Source organism: Ovis aries, chromosome 19, assembly GCF_016772045.2.
Source record: "Ovis aries strain OAR_USU_Benz2616 breed Rambouillet chromosome 19, ARS-UI_Ramb_v3.0, whole genome shotgun sequence".
In the NCBI taxonomy this organism is placed as follows: Eukaryota; Metazoa; Chordata; class Mammalia; order Artiodactyla; family Bovidae; genus Ovis; species Ovis aries.
The window spans coordinates 11,547,212-11,572,639 of NC_056072.1; the positions used below are offsets into that span (position 1 = coordinate 11,547,212).

The 25,428-nt window shown below is 44.2% G+C and overlaps 1 protein-coding gene across 4 annotated transcripts in view; it reads left to right on the plus strand.

The window, feature by feature from the left end:
- The window catches only part of DLEC1 (DLEC1 cilia and flagella associated protein), an 87,143-nt gene that overhangs the window by 25,911 nt on the left and 35,804 nt on the right, over positions 1-25,428 (plus strand). For all 4 annotated transcript variants that reach the window (XM_027958016.2, XM_042236490.1, XM_042236491.2 and 1 more), the window contains exons 7-11: positions 20,370-20,457; positions 20,948-21,121; positions 21,594-21,730; positions 23,374-23,466; positions 25,188-25,278. In XM_027958016.2, coding sequence (XP_027813817.1) covers positions 20,370-20,457; positions 20,948-21,121; positions 21,594-21,730; positions 23,374-23,466; positions 25,188-25,278 — 583 coding nt within the window. The remainder of the gene's footprint in view (positions 1-20,369; positions 20,458-20,947; positions 21,122-21,593; positions 21,731-23,373; positions 23,467-25,187; positions 25,279-25,428) is intronic.

Below are 25,428 nucleotides of genomic sequence, written 5' to 3' on the forward strand. Positions count from 1 at the left end.
GCTTGCATCCTTCTCTTCCCTTTTGTCTACCATCTTCCCCAGGGGTTTGGATAAGGTGTTGAGTGACAGCTTATAAGCGGTTTTAAAGATATCTGTTCCTTTAAAAGGTTGCTAAATATGCAGATTGTTTAAATATATAGGCAAGTATATGTAAAAGAATGTTAAAATTAAAGTACAGTGTAATGATTATGAGTAGGATCTTTGAGTCCGTATGGTTGGAAGAAACCACTCATTGCACAGAGAATCATATATAATTAGCACATTTCAGGGAAGGACATACAGTATCATTCTTTCATAAACTTTTGTTGACACTGATGAAAATTTTTATTTATTTTCTTATTTGGGAGATTTTTTTAATTGAATTATAGTTGACTTATAGTGTTGTGTTAATGTCTGCTGTATAGCAAGGTGGTTCAGTTAAACATACATGCACATTGTTTTCTTTTTAAATACTCTGTAGCATTAAGGTTCGGAGAAGGCAATGGCACCCCACTCTGGTAGTCTTGCCTGGAAAATCCCATGGACAGAGGAGCCTGGTACGCTGCAGTCCATGGGGTTGCTAGAGTCAGACACGACTGAGCAACTTCACTTTTACTTTTCACTTTTATGCATTGGAGAAGGAAATGGCAACCCACTCCAGTGTTCTTGCCTGGAGAATCCCAGGGACAGGGGAGCGTGGTGGGCTGCCGTCTATGGGATCGCACAGAGTCGGACACAACTGAAGTGACTCAGCAGCAGCAGCATTAAGGTTTATCACAGGATACTGAAGATCGTTCTCTGTGCTATACAGTAGGACCTGTTGTCTGTCCATTCTGTCTGTAACAGCTTACATCTGCTAACCCCAATCTCCAACTCCATCCTTCCCCCAACCCCCTTGGCAACCAGGTCTATTCTTTATGTCCATGACTCTCTTTCTGTTTCATAGACAGGTTCATTTGTGGTATATTTTAGATTTCATGTGTAAGTTAGATCATATGGTATTTGTCTTTCTCTTTCTAACTTACTTCACTTAGTATGATAATCCCTAGTTGCATCCGTGCTGCTGCAGATGGCGTTATTTTGTTCTTTTTTAATTGCTGGGTAGTATTTCATTGTATATAAGCACCACAGCTTCTTTATTGATTCCTTCGTTGATGGACATTTAAGTCGTTTCCCTGTATTGGCATTATTCCCTGTTGTGAATAGTGTTGCTCTGAACACAGGGGTGTATTCATCTTTTTGGATTAGAGTTTTATTTGGATATGTGCCCAGGAGTTGGATTGCTGGTAATTCTGTTTTTAGTTTTCTGAGGAACATTCCATACTGTTTTCCACAGTGGCTGTACCAACTTACATTCCCACCCACCAACAACGTAGGAGAGTTCCCTTTTCTGCCAGTGGCAGAGAGTTGCCCACATCCTCTCCAGCATTTGTTATTTGTAGAGTTTTTAATGATAACCATTCTGACTGCTGTGAGGTGGTACCTCATTGTAGTTTTGATTTGCATTTTTCTGATAATTAGTGATGTTGAGCCTATTGACCATTTGCATTTCTTCCTTGGAGAGATGTCTGTTTAGATCTGCTCATTTTTCAATTAGGTTCCTTGTTTTTTTATCGTTGAGTTGTTTGAGCTCTTTGTATATTTTGAAAATTAAGTCCTTAATGGTCCTATGGTTTGCAAATATTTTCTCCCATTCTGTGGGTTGTCTATTCAAAATTTTTTTTTTAGTTTTCCTTTGCTGTGCAAAAACTTGCAAGTTTGATTAGGTCCCACTCATTTATGTTTGGTCTTATTTATGTTGCCTTGGAAGATTTACCTTAGAAAATGTTGATATGGTTTATGTCAGAGAATGTTTTGCCTATGAGCTTTTCTAGGAGTTTTATGTTTGTTAATGTTTGTTTTATGTATTTGGGTATTCCTGTATTAGGCGCATTTATGTTGACAAGTATAAAATCCTCCTCCTGTCTTTTTTCTTCATATGGTATCTTTCTTTATGGCCTTTGTTTTAAAGTCTGTTTTCTCTGAAATGCCTTTTCTGTCCCCTTACTTTCAATCTGTGCGTTTCCTTTGCTCTAAAGTGGGTCTCCTAGGGGCAGCATATTGTAGGCTCTCTTTTTTTTTTTTATTTTAAATCCAGTCTGCCACTCTGTGTCTTTTGACTGGAACATTTAGTCCGTTGACATTTAAGGTAATAACTGATAGACATGTATATTGCCATTTTAAACCTTATTTTCCAGTTGATTTTATGTTTCTTCTTTGTCCCTTTCGTTTTCTCTTGTAGTTTGATTTTCTTTTGGATTATACTTATGTTCTCTTCTTTTTGATTTTGTTAACCTATTTTATGTTTCTGATTTGTGATCACCCTGTTTTTCAAGTCTGTTAAGAACATTCTATATCTACTTACCTTAGACTGGGAGTCATACAGGCTCAAACACATCCTAGGAAAGGAAAAAAATCTACATTTTCTTACTGTCCTCCCCCACATTTTATGATTCTGATGTCCTCTTTTACATCTTCCTGTTCATCCTTTTGCTGTTCATTGTGGTTTCATCACTTTCACCAAAATATCTTTATTTTTTTAAAAATCTGTGTTTTGGGCTTCCCAGGTGGTGCTAGGGGTAAAGAACCCACCTGCCAATGCAGGAGAGAGACATATTGGACGCAGATTTGATCCCTGGGTCGGAAGTTCGCCTGGAGGAGGGCATGGCAACCCACTCCAGTATCCTTGCCTGGAGGATCCCATGGACAGAGGAGCCTGGAGGGCTAGAGTCCATGGGTCACAAACAGCTGGACACAACTGAAGTGATTTAGCATGCATGTACTGGTTTATTTAGGTGATTTGCTTTCCAGTTGTGATTTTCTCTTTCCTATAGATTCTTTCTTCTTTTTTATTTAGGGAAGACCTTTCAATATTTCCTTTAGGATAGGTTTACTATTGCTGTATTCTTTTAGTTTTTGCTTGTCTGGGAAATTCTCTCTCCCCTCCTATTCTAAATGATAACCTTGCTGGGTAGAGTATCCTAGGTCGCAGATTTTTCCCTTTCAGGACTTTGAATATATCTTGCCATTGCCTTCTGGCCTGCAGCTTTTCTGTAGAGGAATGAGCTGATAGCCTTACGGGGGTTCCCTTGTAATTAGCTCTTTGTTTTTCTCTTGCTACCTTTATAACCCTCCTTATCTTTTACTTTTGCCATTTTTATCATGTCTTGGTGTAGGTCTGTTTGGGTTTACCTTGTTTGGGACTCTGTGTTTCCTGTACGTGGGTATCTGTTTCCTTCTTTAGATTTGGGAAGTTTTCAGCCATAGTTCCGTCAAATACTTTTTCGATCCCCTTTTCTCTTTCTTGCCCTTCTGAAATCCCAATTATGCATAGATTGGCACACTTTCAGTGCAGTTCAGTTGCTCAGTCGTGTCTGACTCTTTGTTACCCCATGAACCGCAGCACGCCAGGCCTCCCTGTCCATCACCAACTCTCGAAGTTTACCCAAACTCATATCCATTGAGTCAGTGATGCCATCTAACTATCACATCCTCTGTTGTCCCCTGCTCCTCCTGCCCTCAATCTTTCCCAACATCAGGGTCTTTTCAAATGAGTCAGCTGTTTGTATCAGTTGGCCAAAATATTGGAGTTTCAGCTTCAACATCAGTCCTTCCAATGATCATCCAGTACTGATTTCCTTCAGAATGGACTGGTTGGATCTCCTTGCAGTCCAAGGGACTCTCAAGAGTCTTCTCCAACACCACAGTTCAAAAGCATCAATTCTTCAGTGTTCAGCTTTCTTTATGGTCCAGCTCTCACATCAATACATGACTACTGGAAAAACCATAGCTTTGACTAGACAGACCTTTGATGGCAATGTAAAGTCTCTGCTTTTTAATATGCTTTCTAGGTTGGTCTTAACTTTTCTTCCAAGGAGTAAGCGTCTTTTAATTTCATGGCTGCAGTTGCCATCTGCAGTGATTTTGGAGTCCAAAAAATTAAAGTCAGCCACTGTTTCCCCATCTATTTGCCATGAAGTGATGGGACCGGATGCCATGATCTTTGTTTTCTGAATGTTGAGTATTAAGCCAACTTTTTCACTCTCCTGTTTCACTTTCATCAAGAGGCTCTTTAGTTCTTCTTCACTTTCTGCCATAAGGGTGGTGTCATCTGCATATCTGAGGTTATTGATATTTCTCCCGGCAATCTTGATTCCAGCTTCTGATTTCTCCAGGCCAGCGTTTCTCATGATGTACTCTGCATAGAAGTTAAATAAGCAGGGTGACAATATACAGCCTTGACGTACTCCTTTTCCTATTTGGAACCAGTCTTTTGTTCCATTTCCAGTTGTAACTGTTGCTTCCTGACCTGCATTCAGGTTTCTCAAGAGGCAGGTCAGGTGGTCTGGTATTCCCATCTCTTTCAGAATTTTCCACAGTTTATTGTGAGCCTCACAGTCAAGGCTTTGGCACAGTCAGTCAAGCAGAAGTAGATGGCATGCTTTAGATTATCCCATAGAGCTCCTGTTTTCCTTTTCTTCATTTGGCTTTCTGTCTGCCGTCCTGATTGGGTCATTTCCCTTATTCTAGCCTCAAGATCACTTATTCGTTCTTCTGCATTATTTGTTCTGCTGTTCATTGCCGTTAGTTCAGTTTTAGCCTCGGAAATGAGTTTTATAATTTTTCTTGGTTCCTCTTTATAGTTCCTAGTTCCTCTTTACAATATACTCTGCATTTCTGCTGATACCCTTTCTTAATTTGTTCAGTATTTTCATTATTTCCTTTTTGAAATTGGTGTTTGTTAGACTGAAGAGGTCTGTTTCATTGTTTGTTCTTTCAGGGGAATCCTCTCGGTCTTATAACTGGGAGTGGTTCCCCTGCTTCTTCATTTTACTCGTGTTTCTCTTGCTGTCTGAGTTTATGAAAAGCAGTTATTTACTGTGGTCTTGGAAGGCCATTTGTCTGTGGGAGCATTCCTGTGTGGCTTGTGTGGGTTTAGTATTTTTTTGGTGCAAGGACTGTTTTCAGTATGGATGCCTGTCGCCTCTTCTCAGCCTGTGTTGGCCACTATGATGCCGCAGCTAGTGCCTGGGCCTGGAGCTCTCAGAGGCAGTGGCTGCTCACATGTGCCCCCCGGAACACAAAGTGGGAGTGGACTCACAACGCCTCCTGGAGTTTATAAGGGCTGTGGCAACAGTTAGTGGCTGCTCCGGAGTCTAGGACCGATGGAGCGGGCAGCTCAAGACCGCTCCTGAAGCCCAGGGGCAGCAGCAGGAGGGAGAGGCTCAGGACCACACTCCTGTCCTGCTTCTTGAGAACTCCTGCAGGGAACAAGGCTGCAGCGATGGGTTCCGTCCCTCCCCTCGTATGGTGCCCGGCTTCTGGTGCTGCCCAGGCTTCCTTCTCTGAGGTGCAGTTGCATCGGATTCCAGCCTCTTCAGACTGTTTCCACACAGCCCACCCCTAGCCCCCTCTCTGGGTCTGATCTCTGAAACCCAAGCTTCCCCACCCAGCCCCCACCCGTCCCAAGCAGACGTGCATCTGAGACTGAGGAGTGCGGGCAGAGGCACTGGCCGTCTGTGCGGGTCTCTCTCCGTTCTAGCTGCTGCAAGCAAGGTGTGTTCTCATCCGAGGCCCTGAAGCGCCCCCTCTGTCCAGACTGATCTCCCCGCCAGCAAGCGGACTTCCCAGCAGGCAGGAAGCTTTCCTCTTTCACGGCTCCCTCCCATGGCCGCAGGTTCCATTCCGATTCCTCTCTCTCTCTTTTTTTTTTCCCTTGCCTTTTCTTTTGTCATACCCAGTTCCATGGAGATTTTCTTGCCCTTTCAGAGGTCCGAGGTCTTCTACCAGTGTCCCATAGATATTCTGTGAGAATCCTTCCGCATGTAGATTATTTTTGATGTATCTGAAAGGAGGTGAGCTTCATGTCCTTCTACTCCGCTGTCTTGATCCTGGACCTAATGAAACCTTTTAAATTAAAAAATATACGTGAATGAGAATTAGGTTTTTCACTGTTGCAAAAAGAAGTTACACATAAGGAAAGGAAGAATGCTAGAATGAACTCTATGCTGCTGGATTGTATTTGGAAGTATAAATATGAATTCATGATTTAAAAATATGGGTGTATATGTGTGGGGAGTGTAACACACACATAATTGGATAAATACAAGAGTAAATAGAGATGGATGTCAATGTGTTGGTTAGTACACATATTTCCTTGCTGTATCCATTGACGGATCGAAATAATGACACCCTAGTAACATGCCTGCTGTCTCCAGATCTTGGTTTCTACATACTGTTCTCCCAAAACAAAAGAACACCGGGCTCCTTGGGAAACTGATTCCAGGGTTGAGGTAGAGGAAATAGGAGATGAATGCAGAGCATCTTTTGGTGCCAGAAAGTAAGGAAATCTTAGAGGGAGAGAAAAAGTAGGGGAGAGGGCATGTCAACAGGGCACAGAGCTCCCACTGGCCAGAAGAGAATCAACTCAAGCAACTAAACACATAATAATGGTATTAGATTATAACTCGAAGAATTAAATAGATATCCATGAATCCATACTAATATAAGTAAATATCGGAATAAATAAATGGAAGAAAAGGGACTTTTTGTCTGAAAGGATTATAATTAATGTAGAATGATAATTTAAAAATTGCCAGTAATTATCACACTATAAAATCTATAGGCAAGACATACTAATAAATGCTAAAATTACTAGGTAGAATGTGAGCAGAAACAGATAATTTCATAGTCTCTGCCCAAATATTTAGTAGTTACAAAGGAAAAATAATAACTGTACAGTAGAGAACCCTGGAAGACACCACTCTAAGCAAGTGGTTATGGTTAACATCACCACTAATAAAACCAGTAGCATATAACCTTGATATGATATATTGGGAAGGACACATCAGCTCTGTGATATTCCTGTAAGTAAAGCATAATCTCAGTCCAGTCAGGAGTAATCATCAGAGAACTCAAAACTGAAGGACATTCTAGAAAAACATTCTACAAAATAACTGACCTGTACTCTTTAAAAGGTTCAAGGTTATGGAAGGTTATGGATAACAAGGAAATATTGAGGAGCTGTCACAGGTTGGAGATGACTAAGAAGATATGACAGTCTGATGCAACTCGAGCTCCTGGGTTAGATCCAGGAGCAGAGAAAGGATGTTAGTGAACAAACTGGAGAAGTCTACATAACTTGTGTGGTCTCATTAATATATTGTACCAAGCTAAATTTCTGAATAGTCTTGGTTATTGTTCTGTTATCTAAGATGGTCACGTAAGAGGAAGCTGGGTGAAGAGTGTATGGGAGCTCCCTGGATTGTTTTTGTAACTCTTATAAGTCTAATGTCCCAAAATAAAGCATTAACAACTATATGTGTTCTGGGGTGATGCTGTTAAAGTGCTGTACTCAATATGCCAGCAAATTTGAAAAATCAGCAGTTGCCACAGGACTGGAAACGGTCAGTTTTCATTCCAATCCCAAAGAAAGGCAATGCCAAAGAATATTAAGACTACCGCACAATTGCACTCATCTCACACACTAGCAAAGGAATGCTCAAAATTCTCCAAGCGAGGCTTCAACAGTACATGAACCATGAACTTTCAGATGTTCAAGCTGGATTGAGAAAAGCCAGAGGAACCAGAGATCAAATTGCCAACATTCGTTGGATCATAGAATAAGCAAGAGAGTTCCAGAAAAACATCGGCTTTATTGACTATGCCAAAGCCTTTGACTGTGTGAATCACAACAAACTGTGGAAAATTCTGAAAGAGATGGGAATACTAGACCACCTGACCTGCCTCCTGAGAAATCTGTATGCAGGTCAGGAAGCAACAGCTAGAACCGGACATGGAACAACAGATTGGTTCCAAATTGGGAAAGGAGTACATCAAGGCTGTATATTGTCACCCTACTTATTTAACTTATATGCAGAGTACATCATGAGAAATGCTGGGCTGGATGAAACACAAGCTGGAATCAGGATTACCGGGAGAAATATCAATAACCTCAGATATGCAGATGATACCACCCTAACGGCAGAAAGCGAAGAACTAAAAAGCCTCTTGATGAAAGTGAAAGAAGAGAGTGAAAATGTTGGCTTAATACTCAACATTCAAAAAACTAATAAGATCGTGGCCTCTGGTCCCATCACCTCATGGCAAATAGATGGGGAAACAATGGAAACAGTGACAGACTTTATTTTCTTGGGCTCTAAAATCACTGCAGATGGTGACTGCAGCCATGAAATTAAAAGACACTTGCTCCTCGGAAGAAAAGACCAACCTAGACAGCATATTAAAAGCAGAGATATTACATTGCCATCAAAGCTCCGTCTAGTCAAAGCTATGGTTTTTCCAGTAGTCATGTATGGATGTGAGAGCTGGACAATAAAGAAAGCTGAGCCCTGAAGAATTGATGCTCTTGAACTGTGGTGTTGGAGAAGACTCTTGAGAGTCCTTTGGAAAGCAAGGAGATCAAACCAGTCCATTTTAAAGGAAATCAGTCCTGAATATTCATTGGAAGGACTGATGCAGAAGCCGAAACTCCAATACTTTGGATGTAAAGTATTGGATGTGAAGATGTGAAGAACTGACTCATTTGAAAAGACTCTGATGCTGGGAAAGATTGAGGGCAGGAGGAGAAGGGGACGACAGAGGATGAGACATTTGGATGGCATCACCGACTTTATGGACATGAGTTTGAGCAAGCTCTGGGGGTTGATGATGGACAGGGAAGCCTGGCGTGCTAAAGTCCATGAAGTCTCAAAAAGTCAGACACGACTGAGCAACTGAACTGAACTGTGTTCTGTGGTGACTTCCAGTTATGGTGATGTTGCAATTAGATAGCCTGAGTAATCTACAGGAAAAAAAAAAAAAAAAGAACATTCTAAAACTGAAATTACTCCAGAGAAAGGCTTAATAGCAAATTAGACACAGACGAAGGGAAGACGTGCAGATACGTCAGTGGAAATGATCAAACTGAAGCAGAAAGAAAATGAAGGAATATAGAAAATCGCATTAAAAAATATGGGACATAGTAAACAGGTCTGTTACATAATTGAAGCCCCAGAAAAAGAGGAGAGAGAGATGTGACAGAAGCAGTACTTGAAGAAATAATAGATGAGGAGGATCCAAAAGTAATGAAGACTTCATGCCATAGAGTAAAGCACTAACCACCCTAAGCAGGATAAAATAAAGAAAACTGTACCTTGCACCTATACTTATATGTTTACACATTATAATAAAGTTCTGCTCTAAACTAAAGACAGGGTTTGGGGGGAACTTAAAGCATCTGGAGGGAAAAGACTCACTGCCTTCTAACAGAAATGATAGACGCTAGAAAGTATTGGAATGGAAGCTTCAAAGCAATGACAGACAGTACCTTGCAATCTAGAATTCTAAACCTAGTGAAAATATTCTTTAAAGATGAAGATAGGGACTTCCCTGGCCATCCAGTGGTTAGGGCCCCAGACTTTCACTGCCGAGGGCCCGGGTTCAATCCTTGGTGGGAGAATTAAGAGCTTGCAAGGTGCATAGCATTGCCAAAAAAAAAAAAATGAAGTCTTTCTCAGACAAATAAAAACTGACGCTTCATTATCAGCAGTAATAATTCATCACCAGAAGACCTGAATCAAAGGAATTCTCTAGTCAGAAGAAAATTATGCCACATGAAGTAGGGAAATGCAAGAAGAAATGCAACAATAAGGGAAAATTTGTGGAGACATCTAAATTAATATTAAATGTAATATAACCATAATAACAATATAGTTATTATTAGTAATAATGTGTGTTGTTTTAAATATATGTAGGGACTTCTAATAAAAACTCAGAGGGGTAAGTGGATTTAAAGTGTTCTAAGACCCTTGGATTGTCTTACAGATGTGTAAGTGATAATTAATATGGAAACTTTAGTAATTCAAGGCTGCTTGTTGTAGTCTCTGAACTAATCATTATTCAAATAGTAAAATGATATTAAAGTAGCAAGGTAATAGAAGGAGAAATGGAAAATTTAAAAAAATTTTTCCATTAATAGGAGACAAGGAAAAAGGAACATGGTGGATAGTGTTGTTCAAGTTAAAAATAAAAACATGGTAGATTTAAACTTAAATGTGTTGATAATTGCATGAAGTAATTAAATGGACCAAGTACTTCAGTTGAAAGAGAAAGATCAGGGAGTTCCCTGGCAGTTCCCTGGTTAGGATTCCTGCTTTCACTACCAAGGGCATGGTTTTAGTCTCTGGTTGGGCAGCTAAGACCCTGCAAGCTTCATGGCATGGCCCCCCTCCCCAAAACAGAAAAGATAGAGAGGGATCATCGGACTGGATAGAAAAACCAAAACCAACTAAATGCTGCTGATATCGGCTAACCTTTAGAAATACGAACACAAATCTCCATTGTGATGTCTGCTCCACCCAAACTGTTAGGAGTTCCTGCCAGGCTTGAAGAAAAAGTTCTGAATTTCTTCCCCCTGCAAAATAAAAAAGATACTAAAGTATTGAAAATATAAGGATGGAAAAAGATATTAGACAGACTTCAACAAAAAAAAATAAACTGGTGTGGCTATGCTAATGTTAGAGAAAGTAGATGTTAAGGCAAGAAGTGTTAGTAGAAATAAAAGGGACATTTCATACTGATCAAAGGTTTAAAAAATATTTTTCCAAAAGATACAGGTATTTAAAATCTACATATATTAATAACTCAGCCTCAAAATACATAAGCAAAATTTTATAAGTTTAGAAGAAAAACAGAATCAATAACAAACATGAGGAGATTTAACATTTTCTCAGAGACTTAAAGGGCAAGTAGACAAAAATAACAGTAAGGACATAGAAGAATTGAACAATATAGTTAACAAACTATATCTAATTGAGTTATATATCACACTGCAACCAGCAATTGCAGTGTACAGTTTCTTTAAAAGTATACTTGGAACATGTTACCAAAATTGTCTTACGTGCTGGATCATAAAGGAAATAAATTTCAAAAGACTGAAAATATAGTGTTTGGACCAAGTAGACTGAACAATAAAAATATAACTAGAAACCCCCCTACATATTTGAAGATGAAGCAGTTTATTACTAGACTATGAGTCAAAGAAGTTATAATATAAATGAGAAAATAATGATCATTTTTAAATGGAACACCAAAGCTTCTGGGATGTAGCTAAAGGTATTCTTAGAAGAAAATGTATAGACTTATGTTCATATATTAGAAAAGAGACAGTCTGAAAATCAGTGATCAATGTACACATCTCAAAAATTAGAAAAAAAAAAATAGCAAATTTTGCCCAAAGAAGCTGGAAGGGAGGAAATAATTAAAATAAAAAAGCATTTTAATTTTAATAGAAAACAAATATAGTGAGGATCAACAAAGCCAAAAGTCAGTTCTTTGAAAAGATTAATAAAACTAAGAAGGTACAAATTAACCAATATTGGGGAAATGAAGACATCATTATGAATCCTACAGACGTTAGAAAGATAATGAGGTTTATGAACAACTTCATGCCTAGAAATTTGAAAATATATTTGAGGTCATAATTTTAAAAATTTTGTGAAAGTGATAACTACAATGAACAGCAGAAGAATGAAAATGAAGATGTGAAAGAAGACATCAACAAAATTTGAAGAGGGAAGTGAGAAAGTGTAGAACTAACAGCCCATGTCTCTGAGATGCGCCTGTTCCCTGTGGTGTGCTGGAGCCAGGTCACACTAGCTCATGAGGGCTGACCGTGCACGTCTCGTCCCAACTCCCTGCTCAGTGATGTCCCATTGGTCTTGAAATTGACCATATTGGGAGTTTTAACACTACTGAAATCAGCAAACACTACCAAATCAGGGCTCTCCCCACCCCAGGAACTGGCTATTAAGCACTTGCCAGCACACTACAGGGTATACTATACTTATAAATTGAAAACTCATTGACAGAGGAGTTAGTGGTCTGCACACTTATTTGATCAATAACGGCGGATACATTGTTGTTAGTGAACAAAGGCAAAGAGAGCGATTATAACTGAGAGTGGGGAGAAAAGGACTAGTCTGAGAGCAGTGAATCTTTGTTGAAACTTCTGTTTATTTCTCTGGCTGCTTGCTTTTTTATGTTCGGCTGTGCTGGGTCTCCGATGCTGCTCGCAGGCTTTCTCTAGCTGCAGCGCGCAGGCTTCCCATTGCGTGGCTTCTCCTGGTGCAGACCACGCGCTCTAGGGTGCACGGGCTCAGTAGTTGCCGCGCATGGGCTTCGTTGCCCTGCAGCTTGTGGGGTCTTAGTTCTCAGGCCAAGGATAGAACTGGTGTTTCCTGCATTGGCAGGCGAATTCTTAACCTCTGGACCACGAGAGAAGTCCTGGGAATAGTGAATATTTTGCATATTTTGGTGCAAAATATGCATATTTTGGTGGCAAGAAAGAGGCCAGTTGGACAGTCTGTTCTTAAGTAGTCTGAATAATGGTATCAAAACAGTTTCAGAATTTTTAAAATGAATTTCCCAGAAAATCTTGTGAAATTAATTGTAGAATATATGTGACAGGCTGCCCTTTATTGTTGTCTTTATCTTAGGTCAGGTCTGCACCGTTTTCCTCATTAAAAACTTCTCAGTTCTCCCCATTTTGGTCAGAAGTTCCTAGAGGAGAGGATTTAACCCTGAGGGCTTTAGTCTCTGATGCAGAATGGTTGTTGAATGTCAGTTTGATCTTGAGGGCACAGCAGCACTTGAACACCCGAGTGTCAGATACAATGTTAAATCTTACAAGAGACATTTGGAACCTATTCTGTATCCAGTTTTTGGGTCAGTGTAGGTCCAATCAAGAGAATAAGATCGGTCAGTTTTAGTTAAGTAATTGGTTTCCCCCCCATGATTAATCAATTATTTCATTTTTTTTTTTCGAAGTACATAGCCATACTGTGAAGCGTGTTGGCTGTTGTATTGTGTTCATTTTGTCGGTGCAGGCACATCTACTTAGAGCCATTGAAATTAATGAAGCTTATGTTAATCTAGCCAAAAATGAATCATTTCATTTAAAGTCAGCATCCATCTTGCCTCTGAAAGAATCCCAGATTTGTCCAGTGGGAGCCTTGTAAGTTGTCTCTGTGTTCTTTTAATGTGACCTAGCAGTTTCTTGAGCACTTCCTTGCATTCTGGAACAAGATGTTCCAGGCTGATTTTGTGCTCTGTTTGTCCCAGTTCTGGAATCAATTCTAGAAGCTCTGGTTGCTTTTAGTGGAGAGTGGTATTTAGAAACCAAGATCTAAGCACTAGATCTGCTATTTGCTACTGGGGTGTCATTGCTTCTAAGTCCTCTAAATGTTTAGAGGTGAAAATACAGCAATTTCATAGGTCTAACCACACATACACACACACACATATATATGTATATGTGTGTGTATATATATATATATATATATAGAGAGAGAGAGGTGTATATATATATATGCATATATACATGCATATTTCTATGTCTGCATGCTTATATATTTAAAATCATGACTTCATGATGAAACCTCTAATTCAGTCTAATTCCATCATGCCTCCTCTCATTCCACGCCTGTAGCTCCCTCCACCCACAGTCATCTGAAGAATCTTGGAATAACATTCCATTTGTGAAAGTTTCTGCATCTAATAGTTTACTGAGCCTCCAGTTCAGATCACCACAGTGGCTATATGTCCAGTTGCAGGATTCTGAGTACTTATACAGTGGGAGTCATACAGCTCAGGTGTATTACATTCTGGGGCTTCAGAACAGCATTTGTGGTTAAAAGTACTTGATAGAAGAAAGCACAGAAAGGGAGTACTTGAAGTGGTCTCTTCTGACATGGTTTTAAAGGGCAACTTTCACTGGAGTCTCTCTTAATATATCCAGCGTTCCACTTTCTGTGACCATGCAGCAAACTGGCCTGACTTCACAGTGTGGAATAGCAGTTTGCTCTCTGATCAGGGGGACACAGAGAGGAGAGTTTCTCTCTTCTGTGCGATGTCTGGGGACTCAGCCAAGAGCCCGGAGCCAAAGTCTCCTTCACTCACATGTGTGGTGGTTAATGCTGGCTTTTGGCTGAGACCTCAGCTCTTCTCCCTGAGACTTCTCCACATCAGCTAGATCCTTTACTCTCTCTTCCCTTCCTCAGAGCGCAGTGGCCAGTTTCCCCAGAGCACACCTCCCAAAAGAGAGACGCAGTCCTCCACAGTCTGCTTATAGATGGAATTGTATCTGGTGACATCTCTTAGAAATTTGCACCTTGCATCTCTTGGGCAGTATGACTGTGTACATAAGTTGTTTACCTTGTTTAACTATACAGTCTAAGGATAAGAACATTTTCAAATTTTCCAAGTCTTTAAAAATATATGTCTCATTGCACCCTTTCTCAGGAAACTTGAGGGGAGCGTGCTTCCCTATATAGGTGGGTAAATCAAGGAAGAGGAAGGCTTGGTATGTGGGAAACGAGAGATCCAACACGGGAGGCCGGTGAAGGAAAGGCCCAGCTTAGTAATGGTTAAGGGGCTTTTCTGTTAGTGCTGTTGCAACACTCACCAACATTTTTTTTTTTAATATTTATCTATTTGGCTGTGCCAGGTCTTAGTGACGGCATGCAGAGTCTTCTCTCTTCTTCAAGCTGTGGCATGTGGAGTCTTCAGTTGCAGCAGGCAAGGTCTTTTAGTTGCGACATGTGAGATCTAGTTCCCTAACCCGGGATCGAACCTGGGCCCCTTGCACTGGGAGTGCGACGTCTTAGCCACTGGGCCACCAGAGAACTCCCAACGCTTAACAACTTAAAGCAACCATTTTTATCATGCCTGTAGATTTTAGAAATTCTGACAGGGCCCAACGGGAAAGGCTTGTTCCATGGTGTTTGAGGCCTTAGCTAGAAAAAGTTAGTGCCTGGGGGTAACCTGAAAGGTGGGACTGGAGCCACCTGAGACATTTTCAGTCACAGAGTAGTTGATGTTGGGTGTCAGCTGAGTCTGTGCGTGAATTCTCTGTGTGGCCTGGGCTTCCACCTCAGGGTAATCAGGCAGCTCAAAGTGAATGATCAGAGCTTTGAAGTGAGTTCCCTACCAGCAAGAGGGAGGCTGCATCACTTTTTATGACCTAACCTTGAAGGTTCCCTTGCAGTAGGAGAGGAAGTCATTGCATCCTCTGATTGCTATGCTATAGGGTACAAGTGACTCCCTAAGGTTGGCCCCGATTTGAGGGGAAGCTACATAGACCTCACCTCTCAATGGGAGGAGAACTCGTGGGCGTGTCTGAAACCTGCTACAGGGGTTGACCTGTCCTGGGTGACAGCAGTAGGCATAACAGGTGACCAGTCCAGATTAGAAGAGGCCAGAAAGCTCTTGTGGAGTTGACCTGTGGGGGTGACACTGATCAGAGTCCCTGATACATCCAGGACATCGTGAGAAGAGCCTTGTAGGGTAGTGGAAAGAGATTAAATTATTGATAAGGGAGACTTAAGTGGTTAAGACTCTGCCTTCCAACTCAGTAGGCATGGGTTTGATCCTTGGTTGGGGCACTAAGATCCCACATGCAGTGTGGCCAAAAAAATTAAAATAAAAATTTAAAAATTATTGATAAGTACATGGCAAACAAAATAATTGGTTGATTAACTCCAGAAGAAACAAAAATTGTTCAAGGGAGAATTTCATGCTCAGCTGTGACTATTTTTTACATAGCAACCAATAACGTAAACATTAATTACTGATCTAACCATGAAAGAAAGTGATAGTCGCTCAGTCGTGTCCAACTCTTTGGGACCCCAGGGACTATACAGTCCATGGGATTCTCCAGGCCAGAATACTGGAGTGGGTAGCCTTTTCCTTCTCCAGGGGATCTTCCCAACCCAGGGATCGAACCCAGGTCTCCCGCACTGCAGGCGGATTCTTTACCAGCTGAGCCACAAGGAAAGCCCAGGAATACTAGAGTGGGGAGCCTGTCCATTCTCCAGGGGATCTTCCTGACCCAGGGATTGAACCTGAGTCTCCCACATTGGAGGCAGATTCTTTACCAGCTGAGCCACCAGGAAAGCCGATTTAACCATGAGTATGACGTAATTTGCATCAGGAAGATGAGGGTAGGAAGGATAGGTAGGATGGCATACGGTAAGCTGGTTATGGGCGAGGAAGGAGAATATCCATGTCATCCGTAATTAATACCTAAAACCAAAAAAAAAATTAGCATGCCATCTGGAGACATGGAAGTAATTTTCAAAATAATCAGCTAAAGGAGGAAAAAGTGTTTTCATCTGGTTGTGGGAAATGGTGGGCGTGGAGGCAGGGGAAGAGGGCAGGATTTCTATTTTCAGAGCTTTGTAGAACCCTTTGACTCTCTTAACTATGTGGCTGTGCAATTTGATGAAAATACCTTAAAAAGAAAACCTACCAAAAGAAACACCATGCCCAGATCATTTTACAGGTATATACCACCAAACACTCAAGCTAATCCCTATCTTATATAAACTTTTAGAGCCTAGAGAAAGGAGCATACCCTCATCCTTAGGTAATGAGCCTGCTATGGTCTGAATGTTTGTGTCCCTCCAAAATTCATCTGTTGAAGTTCTAACTGTCAAAGATGATGGTATTAGAAGGTGGGGTCTTGGAGAGGCGCTTAGGGCATGAGCATGAAGCCTTCGTAAATGGGACTAGAGCCTTTCTGAAGAGGCTCTGGAGAGATCCCTTGCCCCTCCCACCCCTTGAGGGCACGGTGAGAAGTTGCCAGCTGTGAATGGAAGAGGGCCTTCATCAAACCACATCCATGCTGGCCACTTGACCTTAGACTTTCCAGCCTCCAGAACTGTGAGAAGTACATTCCTGTTGTTCATAAGCCACCCAGTTTATGATGTTTTAGACTAAGACAGAGCCTAGTACCACCTTGAACCAAAGCCAAATAAGGAAGTATGACAGCGAGAGCCGTAGCCAGTCTTGCTGAAGCACATAGACTCAGGCACTGCGGTGGCCCAGTGGTTAGGGCTCCATGCTCTCGCTGCTGAGGGTGTGGGTTCAGTCCTTGGTTGGGAAACTAAGATCCCACAAGCTGCATGGCATAAATAAACAAATAATGTATTATTTGGGCGGTGAGAGGAGAGCATGGGCCATCCCATCCTCTGTCCTTTGGAGCTGTGAGAGGGCTTACCTGTCCTGAGTGAAGGAGCAGACTGGGATGTGGGCTGCAAGTGCTGGAGGCTAAGGAGTTGCGGTAGGAGTGGAGATCTATATACCTTGTGAGCCAGGAGCTTATTATGTTTCACATACTTTCCCTTTTGTTTTCTTTCCATATTTCGGTAACTTTGAAAGATGTATGAAAGAAAAAAAAGAGCATAGGTTCAGAAATACTAAGTAGAAAACGAAGTAAGAAAACACACATACACACGCACGCACATACACATGCACACACATGCACACACATACACACGCACACACATACACACACACATACACACGCACACACATACCCCAGGAGCAAATTGCGTGTAACCCAGGAAGGCAAGGAGTGTCTTCACAGTGGCCCTTGAACTGGCTGCCCTAAGCCTATCATTTTTTTTTCCTCTGTGGCTTCCAGTGCATTTAAGGAAAGCCAGCCCCTTTCACAATCCTTGTAATTACTGTTTGCACAGACCTTGCAACCATGCTGTAGCTACCACAGTTCAGTGCCTGAGCTCCCTCCGCCTGCACCTCCTCATTTCAGTTGCCCATGGGGAAGAACCCTTAGTAATTGTGATGTATCCCAGGGGTCATCGCACCCTACTTCCCAGCAGCTAGAGTTCTGCTCGCCGTCAGACAAGAGAACATCAACTCCAGAGTCACATCCTCAGAATCTGCTGCTTTCAGACTCTTCTGATGGCAAGCGTCACAGCCCAGATTCCCCATAAGGTAGAGTCTGAGGTGGTGAGAGTACGTGCTTTTGTTTACAGTTCCAGGGAGGACTGAGGAGAGGGGGTGGAAGGAGGCAGAGCCAACACGAGAATGTGTTACTGCCCTGAACTCTGGTCAGTGCAATTGATTATTCTGTCCCACGGGACATCCCTTCATAAACTGCTCTCTCATTCGGTCAGGGGTTTGGCTGGGAGCAAGGCTCTCTAGAGGCATGCCTCCGTGAACACGAAGGGCAGCTGCTGTCATGAACACCTCGATTCGTGGTGACACCTGCAAGCTAGCCCTGTATTTGGGAAAATAGCAGATTGAGGGAACAGTTCCCAGGGCTGTCTATGCACCTGTGCAGATCTGAAAAGGCAAAATGGAATTAGTGTCCTTGCCCTGTGGAAAATAATTTAATCCCTACCTCACTCCATAGCCTCAACAAAATGCTTTCCAGCAAAGATCTCAAGCAAAAAGGTAGGAAGGAAATATAGGAGATAAAAGGTTTCTTGACACTAAAGTCTAAACCTTGAACCGAAAAATTGATAAATGTTATGTTAAAATTTTAAAGCTGATACAAGACTTCACTTTATGGGGAACCTGGGCTGTGACATGTGGCCTCAGAAGGGCCTGAAAACAGCAGACCCTTAGGATGTGATTCTGGAGTTGACTCCCCTCCCCGCCGAATCTGACAGCAATCAAAGCTCTAGGAGGTGGGAAGTAGGGTGTGATGACCTCTGGTATAGTAAAGTTTTAAAGATAATACAAGTTATAAACTTGTGGTTGTTTATAACGTATACCTTATAAAATGTTAGTGCCCAGAAAATATAAAGAATTTCTGCAAGTCAATTAAAAAAAAGTACACAGTGGCAGATGGACACTGTGATCAGACATAGCACACAAGAGAACACCTAAATAACAAACTTAAGAAAAGATGCTCATCATCACTAATATTGGAGAAATAAAAATTATAATGTGGGTCTCTCTGATCTGGTTCAGAGCATGTGTGGATCTGGTTCACAGGTGGATTGAGGCAGTATGTTGTGCTGGCCAAAAATGGACTTAAATGTTGATTTAGGAAAAGTAAATTCACTCAGTCATGTCTGAGTCTTTGTGACCCCATGGACTGTAGCCTGCCAGGCTCCTCTGTCCGTGGAATTTTCCAGGCAAGAGTCCTGGAGTGGGTTGCCATTTCCTTCTCCAGAGGATCTTCCCAACCCAGGGATCGAACTCGAGTCTCCCGCATTGAAGGCAGAGGCTTTACCGTCTGAAGCACCAGAGAAGTCTGATTTAGGAAAGCACCCCTCTGAATAAAAGTATGAAGACATGCTTCGAATTTATGGGGCTGTTATCTGGTGTGGGGCTGGGGCCAGGCTTCATCTGTGTTTTTCATGTTTTACTTTTTAAGCTGGAAAAATGGCTTGTCATGTTATAATTCATATGTTTTTCCCAGTGTAATATTTCACAAAATAGGAGCCAAAGGTGTGTGCATGTGTGGAGTTCTTCTTCCGTGCTGAGCATTGTGCTGAGTGCTGTTGGGGGTCAGCGCTGTGTGAGTTCAGTTCTAGGTGCTGAGACCTTAGGGGTCTCCCGATCTGAGGGGGAACAGAAGGTCAGGGTTCAATGAGGGGGAATGGGCTGAGTGATGGAGAGAGGCCCCGTTACAACCCTGAATGCAGGTAGCACCCCTGGCTGGGCCCTTGAGAAGAAGTGGCTCAAAGGGTTATGTCAGGGGACTTCCCTGGTGGTCTAGTGGTTCTGAGACGCCTAGCTTCCTCTGCAAGGGGCACAGGTTCGATCCCTGGTTGTTGGAGAACTGAGATCCTGCATGCTACGTGGTGTGGTCAAAAAAAAGGTGTGGTTAAAAAAAAAGAAAATGGATTATGTGGAGAAAGAGCAGTGAGTGAGAGGCGAGGAGGCAGAGCTTCAGGGTCCCGGGCTCAGTCTCTCCACTGTTACTTTCCAGGGAAGGAGGCTCTCTGAACTTCAGTTTATTTGCCCTAAAATAGAGGTAGTTCTCACCTTCCAAAAGAGTCAGACACGACTGAACGACTTTCACTTCACTTCTTCACTTCACTTCCCTGGTCATTGGGAAGTCAAGAAACTCAGTAAACAATAGCTGTGATTTTGGGGACTTGCCTGGTGGTCCAGTGGCTGGGACCCAGCGCACCCAGTGTGGGGGGCCCACATCCAATCCTTGGTCAGAAAGCTAAGATCCCACATGCTGCATCCAGTCCTTGGTCAGAAAGCTAAGATCCCACATGCCGCAACGGAGACCTGGCTCAGCCAAATAAATAAAAATAAAACAAACATTGCTGTGGTTTTAAACAGGCCAGAGGCCAGGTCAGATCTACTCCCACCTCTGTTTACCTTGTAGTTCTTTTTTTCTAAAGCCAAACAAAAGTGGGTAGAACAGTTACCTGAAATCCCACGGCCCCCTCACCAGCTCGACAGTTACCGACTCGGGGCCAAGCTCGTTTCATTCATCCCCCACCCCGTTCCCGTATTATTATGCAAGCCCCAGGTTTCACAACCCCTGTGTGCGCACGTGTCTCTTTGTCTCTGCACAGACAGTGATCTCCCTGCAGAACACCACATCCACCAGCCGCCACCTTCGAGTCCTCCCTCCGTCCACGCCCTACTTCGCCCTGGGACTGGGTAAGCTCAGGGTGGCAGTGGCCTGCCCATCCTCGAAATTGTCTGCTGGCCTTGCCCGAGGTTGTGTCCCCACGGGGCTCCGGGTGGCTCCTGGGGCTGCACCCTTTGTGCTCCAAGGAGGCCTCCCACAGAGCCCCCCCCACCTGACACTTCCTCCTTGGATCGCACCCCCAAGCTCAGTTCAGCCCTCTCCTTGCTCTGCACAGCGTCACTGCACCCTGGCTCCTCACTTAGGCCATGGCACCGGCCTCCCAGCCAGCCTTCCTGCTCCCGTGACTCAGGTTCTCCTTAAGAACAGCTCTGATCGTGTCCCCTCTGCTCCCTAGAAATCTCAAGTGTCTATCTGCTGCCCACAAAGTGACTGCTAAGCCACAGGGCCAGGCATGGCCTCTCTGACGTCCCAGGTGGCACTGTCACTGCCCTCCCCACCTTAGGTCCTGGGATTTTGACCTGGTCTCCAGAATCTCATTGTCACTTTTGGCACCCGCAGGGATGTTCCCAGGAGAAGGAGGAATGGTGGCTCCTGGAATGACCTGCCAGTACATTGTCCAGTTTTTTCCCAACTGCCTTGGGGATTTTGATGACTTTATTTTAGTGGAGACCCAGTCAGCGCACACGCTCCTGATCCCCCTGCAGGCCCGGAGGCCGCCCCCGGTGCTGACGTGTAAGTACCTGCTGCCCTCCAGGGGTCGGTAAGGGCTGGTGCCCCTCTAAAGGACACCTGCCCACAGGGCCCCTCTGTGGCAGCACACAGCCTGACCCCTTGGGTAGGGGCTTCTGAGTCCTGAGGAGGGACCTGCCGGAAGATGCCTCATTCTTCCAGAGTTAGGCCCTGACTGTCCTACTTCCCCGGGGGGAGGCGGACTCTGAGCGACACATATCAGGAAAGCAGGCCGCGGCCCAGGTGACCCCAGCCTAGGCGGCACTGGCTCGCGGCACCCTGAGGCCCACGCACGTGGTGTTCTGGGGCACCAACCACTGCCAGGTGGAAGCAGGGGTGGGGCTTGTCCCGGTCCATCCCTCCCCCGCCCCGCCCATCCCTCCCCAGCCCGGCCTGCAACAGCCACTCTCAGCTTGGGCCGCGCCTCGGGAGAGCCCGGGTTATTTCTCTTGCCCATCTTCCCCTGTGGCTGCAGTGTCACCTGTGCTGGACTGTGGCTACTGCCTCATTGGGGGCATGAAGATAACCAGATTCATCTGCAAAAACGTGGGCTTCAGCGTGGGCAAGTTCTGTATCATGCCTAAGAAGAGCTGGCCACCGCCCAGCTTCAGGGTGAGTGTTCACAGCACTTCCTGGAAAAAAAGCAAGTCCATCGAATGCAGTAACCCCCGAGAGGGACTTGCTCGAGTGCCCCTGGGGCTGGAAACGCAGTGGACAGAATTGTAGAGCCACAGTCCCCTAAGAACCAAGAGGTACAGAGTATACCACTGTAATTCTTGTTATACTCCTAATACCTGTGTGACCCCGGGCAGGTCCCATCACCTCTCCCGTCCTTCAAGGTCTGTCTTGGATGTCACTATACCCATTCATTCATTCACTGAGTCATTCAGTCAGTCATTATTGTGGCAAATGTTTGACTATAGCAGAGGTCACAAATTGGAAACTCTTTGGTTGAATTTTGTGGTCGTGTTTATTTGGCACAGGGCCTCAAAACATTTTTGAGCTAACATTGCTTGAAACTGAAAGTGTTAGTCGCTCAGTCATGTCTGACTCTTTGCGACCCCATGGACTGTAGCTCATGAGGCTCCTCTGTCCATGGGACTCTCCAGACAAGAATACGGGAGTGGGTTGCCATGCCCTCCTCCAGGGGATCTTCCTGACCCAGGGACTGAACCCGGGTCTCCCACATTGCAGGCAGATTCTTCACCATCTGAGTCAGTAGAGAATCCAGCATTGCTTAAAAACATATCTTGAGTCAACAATTAAAGATACAGAGATTTCAGGAAGCTCCCTGGCTATCCCGTGGGTAGGGCTCTGCACTTCCACTGCGGGGGCTCGGGTTCAATCCCTGGCGAATCAAGATCCCGCATGCTATGCTGAAAACACAAAAAAAATAGATAACATATAAAAATGTGTGTTTGCACTTTCTCTGAAACACTGGAAGATGTGCAGCCCTGGGCCAGGATCCACTGTGGCCCTGTCAGCTGCAGCTGAGAAGCAGGGCGTGTGCACATGCCCGCCCCCGCCCCACCATTTGCCCAGGCTCCCGCCCAGCCCGCATGCCCCATGGCAGCCCCGTGCTGACAGCACTGACCGTCACACTCGTGCACACCGTTATCTTTCTCAGAGGAGAGATGCCTTGCTTTCTATGCATCTCTGGAAACAAGCGATAGATCCAGGAGACCACACGTTCCCTGAGACATTTCACTCATAGCTGCCACGTGCCAGGGACCTGGAGGCACGGGCTTGTGTCCCTGCATGCTTGCGGCTTCCTGTATAGGCATCAGGGCTGCAGCTCTGCTAACAAGTCGGCAGCTTGCTTCAGGAGCTCATGGCCAGGGCTGGGTTGGGAATGAAGGCAGACGCAGAAGCTGGCATGAGCCACACATTCCCTGGTGCTGCAGTAGGGAAAGGACCGTGCGAGGGAGCCCGCCTCCTGGGGGAGACCTTCCCACACGCCTCCTGCTTTGCGTCTGAAACCCTTGTCAGTGGTCTTGTACCTCCGACCGATAGGCAGCTCTTTGCAGACGCTCTGTGATGTACTTGTCTTTCAACGTCAGAACCCCGTCTGGTGCAGGTTGAGTAAGTGCTTGCTGAATGGCTGCGTCTCAGTTTCTTCATGAACAGGGGACTGGATGATCCATAAGAGCCTTCAAATCACAGCATGGATGTTTGGAGGAGAGACATGGGCCATCTGAGCAAGAGACTTTACAGTTTCTTCCATACTGTTGGGTCATCTTCTGCTTTTCTTTAAGGCCATTGTCACCATCGGCTTTGTTGAGCAGCCTCCCTTTGGGATCCTGCCGTCGGTGTTTGAGCTGGCTCCAGGGCAGGCCATATTCATGGAGGTAGGTGATGGGGCAGTAGCAGGTACTCCCACCTCGTTACGATCGGTTGCTGCTCCCTCATTTGCTTCCTTGATTTCCTTTGCCTCTGTGGGGTTCTTTGTTTTGTTTTGTCTTGTTGGGCTGTGCTGCATGGCTTCTGAGATCTTAGTTCCCCAACCAGGGATTGAACCCAGGCCCTTGGCAGTCAGTGCTGAGTCCTAACCACTGGACCGCCAGGGAATTCCCACCTTTGTGTTTCCATGACCCAGGTGTCCACTCCCAGGTCCAAGCCTTGGTGGTTTCTATAAATTTTGTTTACTGATTGGGATGTTGTTTGTTAGAAAACTTATTCATACTTCCAAATAAATAGATTCACATGATTAAAAATTCAAAATATGCAAACAGATGCATGGTGAAATGTTCCCTCTCCCCCCCACTTCCTTGGCCACCCTGAGGCCACAACCTTACCAGGTCTGGGTGCCCTTGCAAGCGTATGTGATGACTACATAAACACGTGGTAGTTTCTTTCCTATGTTTCCATTTCTTCTTCACACAATTCATTGCCCACTCTGTACTCTGTTCCACACCAGGTACTTCCCACACCTCATTTTTTCTAGCTGCATAGTACTCCACTGTGTGTATGAACTGTAGTTAGGTCAGCCATCTCCTGCTGATGGGTATGAAGATTATTTCTGATCTCTGGCCATCTCAGGGAATAGCTTATACATACATCACTCTGTCCTACCTGCAGGATACAGTCCTTGTTGTGCATTTGCTGACTTAGGGCCTCTGCCCTTCTAATTATGGTACATGTTGCCAAAATCCCCACCATTTGGATTAGATTATTTTATGCTTCCAACAATAGTATATGAAGGTGCCTGTTTTCTCATATCTTTGCCAACACAATGTGTTATCAAACTTTTTAAAAAAATCTGTCATTATGGACGTTTTAAAACATATACAGGGAATTCCTTGGTGGTCCAGTAGTTAGGAGGCTGTGCTTACCTTGCAGGGAGCATGGCTTTGATCCCTGGTCGGGAAACTTAAGGTTCCGCCAGCTTTGTGGCTCAGTCAAAATAATAATCATCATAATACTGATAATCTGAAAATGAATAGATATATATGTATATGTGTGTGTGTGTATGTATATATGTTATACACACACACATGTATAACAGAATTATCTTGCCGTACACTTGAAACTAACCTAACATTGTAAGTCAGCTATACTTAAAAGGACAGAAGTCCAACTGGCCAAGCCCCCCCTCCAAAAAAAAACCCATATAAAAAAAAAAAAAACCAGAAGAGTTTAAGGATCACCCAGGTACTCATTACCCAGCTTCAATTTTTCTCAACTCTTGGCCAACCTCATTGCCTTTATATTCCTCCGTCTCTTCCCACCAAACCCTACCCCGCCCCTTTAGAGCAGTTTGAAGAAAATTAAGACATCTGTCACTGGTTCAAGATCGCTAACTTTCTGCTCTTTGCCAGTAGGAGGCGTGAAACTTTTTCTGGCTGGTTTGCATTTCCATTTTTGATCATGAATGAGGTTAAACATGTTGTTTAAGAGCCATTTTTATTTCCGTCTCTGTGAATTCTCTCTTCTTATCCCAGAGCCTGGGCTGGACCCCAGGGAGACGGCCAGGAGGGGAGGCCCGAGGCAGAGGGTGTGGCCGAGGGGAGGAGGTGATGGGGAAGAAGCCCCTTCACGGGAGGCTGCAGGACAATCCTTTCCTCCCCAGGTCCTGTTCCTCCCAACCAGCCTGGGAAAGGCAGAGCAGACCTTCGTCATCGTGTGTGACAACTGCCAGATAAAGGAGCTGGTGACCACAGGTGGGCGTGGTGCGCTCCCGGGGCGGGGCTCTGGTCCGTGGCTGTGGGGAGGGGAGCGGTGGTGCACTCGGGATGCTGCAGCCTCCGGGCGCTGGGCTCCGGTTTGGGGCCTCTTGCTCTGGCCAGACTTTAGAGACCCACGGCAGTGTG